The 3,959-nt window shown below is 41.5% G+C and overlaps 1 protein-coding gene across 1 annotated transcript; it reads left to right on the forward strand.

The window, feature by feature from the left end:
* Positions 1–556: 556 nt before the first annotated feature.
* On the forward strand, positions 557–3,448 carry LOC117175412. The gene has a single exon (XM_033365122.1). It carries the CDS (start codon positions 557–559, stop codon positions 3,446–3,448), a length of 2,892 nt encoding a protein of 963 aa, XP_033221013.1.
* The last annotated feature ends 511 nt before the right edge of the window (positions 3,449–3,959 follow it).

Genomic DNA, 3,959 nt, shown 5'->3' on the forward strand with positions numbered 1-3,959 from the left:
TGTGCTTCCAGCTGGCATTCAACTTGCAGATCCTGTCGTTAAGAATCCTCGAATTGACCTTCTCATCCCGGCTGGCTTGTTTTGGGATTTATTAAGCACGGAACCACGAAGGATTCTCCGCCCACATGGTCCATCACTGCAAAAGACTGTATTGGAATGGATTCTGACCGGAAATATGCGACCGTTTTTCAATTTAAAGGGCAATAGCACAAACTGTTATCTCATCAGCAACCAGCAGCTGCACAATCAAGTTGAGCGAGTCTGGGAAATGGAACAGGTTGTTGATAGTAGTTGCCCGCGGACTATCGACCCAGACAATCTTTGTGAGCAGCATTTTGTCTCAACTACTAAACGTGCACCTGACGGAAAATTTGTGGTTCATATTCCTTTCACGGACAAGGTCAATGAACTAGGTGAATCTTTAGAAGCTGCAAAAAGGCGGCTTCATTCAGTAGAACGAAAATTGAACAGGGATTCTAAACTCAAAGATGACTACCATGCATTCATGGACGAGTATGAATCTTCAGGCGACATGACGGAGGTTTTACCATAAAATATGCACTCTGATGGTGCATCATATTATTTGCCTCATCATGCCGTTATTAAACTGGACAGCACAACTACGAAATTGCGTGTCGTTTTCGACGGATCGCAGCAAACAACGTCAGGATTGTCACTGAATGATGTACAGCACCTTGGACCCACAGTTCAGGACGATCTCTTCTCAATTGCATTGCGGTTTCGAAAATATAAATATGTACTTTCAGCGGACATTGCCAAGATGTACCGACGTATCTACGGTGACGAGCAGCAACGCAAGCTACAGAGGATTCTGTGGCGTACTGATAGCTCTCAGCCTATTAAAATCTTTGAGCTGTATACAGTCACTTATGGAACGGCGGCAGCATCATTCTTAGCAACTCGCTGCCTACGACAGCTTGGAGAAGATTCCAGAGAACAATATCCAACTGCAAGCAGAATTATCATCCAAGATTTTTATGTGGATGACCTCCTCACGGGCGCGGACACTCTCGAGGAAGCTCGAATTCTCAAGAAGCAACTCACGTCTATTTTGGAACCAGCTGGCCTTTTTCTTCGGAAATGGGCATCGAACGACGAACGAGTGTTCTTGACAGACGACCAGCCGAATGAAGATCGAATGATTCAGGGCGATAAGAATCCCAAAACATTGGGATTGCTTTGGAAATCGACCACTGACGAACTTCGATATTCAGTGAATTTTCCCAAGCCATCAAATGTGACAAAAAGGATAATTCTGTCACTCGTCTCACAAATTTTCGACCCCCTTGGCATTGTGGGTCCTGCCATTGTACGAGCAAGGATTTTCTTCCAAGAACTTTGGAAAGTCAAGTTAGATTGGGATGAAAATTTGCCTCAAAAAATGCATGCAGAATGGATAGAGTTTCGAAACGAAGTGGATAATCTCAACCAAATCAGTGTTCCACGACTCATTCTATTTAACAACCCAGTTAAAATAGAATTGCACGGGTTTTGTGATGCTTCTGAGAAAGCTTACGGAACATCTATCTATGTACGTTCGATGGATGATCAAGGAAATGTCAGAGTCAATCTTTTGTGTGCTAAATCGAGAGTGGCTCCATTAAAAAATATTTCTTTGCCTCGTCTAGAACTTTGTGGAGCTCTATTACTGGCTGAATATTTTCACAAGGTTAGTACGTCAGTGGATATGAAATTCGATCATTCATTTTTCTGGTGTGATTCGACGATCACACTCGCATGGATTAAGGGTTCCTCTTACAAGTGGGAAACTTATGTTGCCAACAGATCTACAAAAATTCAAGAACTGACGAAAGACGGAATTTGGAATCACGTTTCATCCTCAGATAATCCAGCAGACATCATCTCAAGAGGAATCAACCCACCTGGATTATTGAGTCAAGTTACTGTAACAAAACGTGATTCAGGTATTTTTGAACTTTTTTCATCATTCATGACATTGTGTAGGGTACTTTCGTGGTGTTTTAGAATTTCATACAATTTAGCTAGGCCCACGAGGGATCTCAAGACAGGCTATCTCGCACCTATTGAAAAAGAATCAACAAAAAATAGATTGATAAAAATGGTACAAACAGAATACTTTCGCACTGAGATTCAGGCTCTTGAACAAAAAAGAGAAATCTGCAACTCGAGCAAACTCAAATCACTTCAACCATTTCTCGACGACTCAGGATTGCTCAGGGTGGGCGGTAGACTACGGTACGCCCCGATTTCCTACGATCAGAAGCATCAAATTATTTTACCTGCTGATCATATATTGACACGCTTAATTATTATGGACGAACGCAGCCGATTAATGCACGCTGGCTGTCAAAGCGTAATGTCATCACTACGGACTCGTTATTGGCCACTCTCATGTAAAAACGCAGTCAAGAATGTTCTTCAAAGGTGTATTCGATGTTTTCGAGTGAGGCCAGTAGACACAGAATATATCATGGGAAATTTACCTGCGGCACGAGTCACACCGTCTCGTCCTTTTAATTCCTGCGGAGTTGACTATGCAGGGCCGTATATCGTTAAGGACAGACCTCGAAGTAAAACGATCACGAAGGCATATCTATGCATATTCGTATGTTTTGCGACTAAGTCGGTCCATCTGGAATTGGCAACGGATTTGTTAACGTCGGGATTTTTAAGCTGTTTTCATAGATTTATATCTCGACGAGGTCTTCTACAAGATATATACTCGGACAACGGAACCAACTTTGTCGGCGCTAAAAATGAATTAAATGAACTCGTAAGACTGTTGCTTACCTCAGAACATCAGGAACGTGTGACGAATTTTGCATCTCGAGAAGGAATACACTGGCATTTCATTCCTTCTCACGCTCCACATTTCGGTGGATTATGGGAGCGGGCCGTAAAATCAGTAAAATATCATTTGAAGCGAGTCATCGGCGAAAAGGCACTCATTTTCCCTGAATTATACACTCTCTTGACTCAAGTAGAAGCCTGCTTGAATTCCCGACCTTTGTCACCCTTATCTGTTGATCCAAATGACCTCGAACCTCTCACTCCTGGACATTTCCTTATTGGAGGCTCATTGGTGGCACTACCGCAACCATATTTGCGTCATCTTCCTGTATCACGTTTAGATCGTTACCAGCATATACAACAGATGGTCCAGCACTTTTGGCAGCGCTGGCAAAAGGAATATTTGCACCAGCTTCAGCAGCGGTACAAATGGTCACACACGAATCAGGATCCAATTAAATTAGGATCGTTAGTCCTGTTGAAGGAAGACAACCTTTCCCCTCTTAGGTGGCGTCTAGGACGAGTCACAGAGCTGCATCCAGGCAAGGGCAACGTGACACGAGTGGTCTCGGTTAGAGTTGGAAAATCAACCTTACAGCGACCAGTATCGAAATTGTGTGTTCTTCCAATGGACACATCAACAACGAGTGATTAACGTCATCACTGAATTATGATACTCTGTATTTCTTTTTAATGGAACTTTCTTTAGATTTTTCAATTTCGAATAATTTTCTATCTGTATCCAATTTAATGTATAGTTTTAAATGTAGCTGGTTACGTTTGCATGTAATAATAGTACGTTTCATTTCTATTTGAACCTGACTTGTTTAGAATGGAGACCTTTCAAGGTGGGCGGAATGTTTGAGAGAATGTTTAAAAAGGCTCATTTTGTATTAACCTTTATGAATCATGCTACATCATAAACAATTTATATTTATATTTTTGGGAAATTCCAGAATCCTAGGTTGTAGTTGTACTTTAATTGCCGTCAGGTCTTCACTTTATAAATTGTCACGTCTCAACCTTGAATTCCTTCTCTAAAATTTTAGTATTAACTGGACAGACGTCTTTCGTTTATTTAGGGAAAGTTTTTATGTTTTTATACGTAGCTTAAACTCATCTTTGTTATCGCACGAATTAGCAGTTTAGAAGCTTAAAGCCTTTGC

Source organism: Belonocnema kinseyi, chromosome 6 (assembly GCF_010883055.1).
Source record: "Belonocnema kinseyi isolate 2016_QV_RU_SX_M_011 chromosome 6, B_treatae_v1, whole genome shotgun sequence".
In the NCBI taxonomy this organism is placed as follows: Eukaryota; Metazoa; Arthropoda; class Insecta; order Hymenoptera; family Cynipidae; genus Belonocnema; species Belonocnema kinseyi.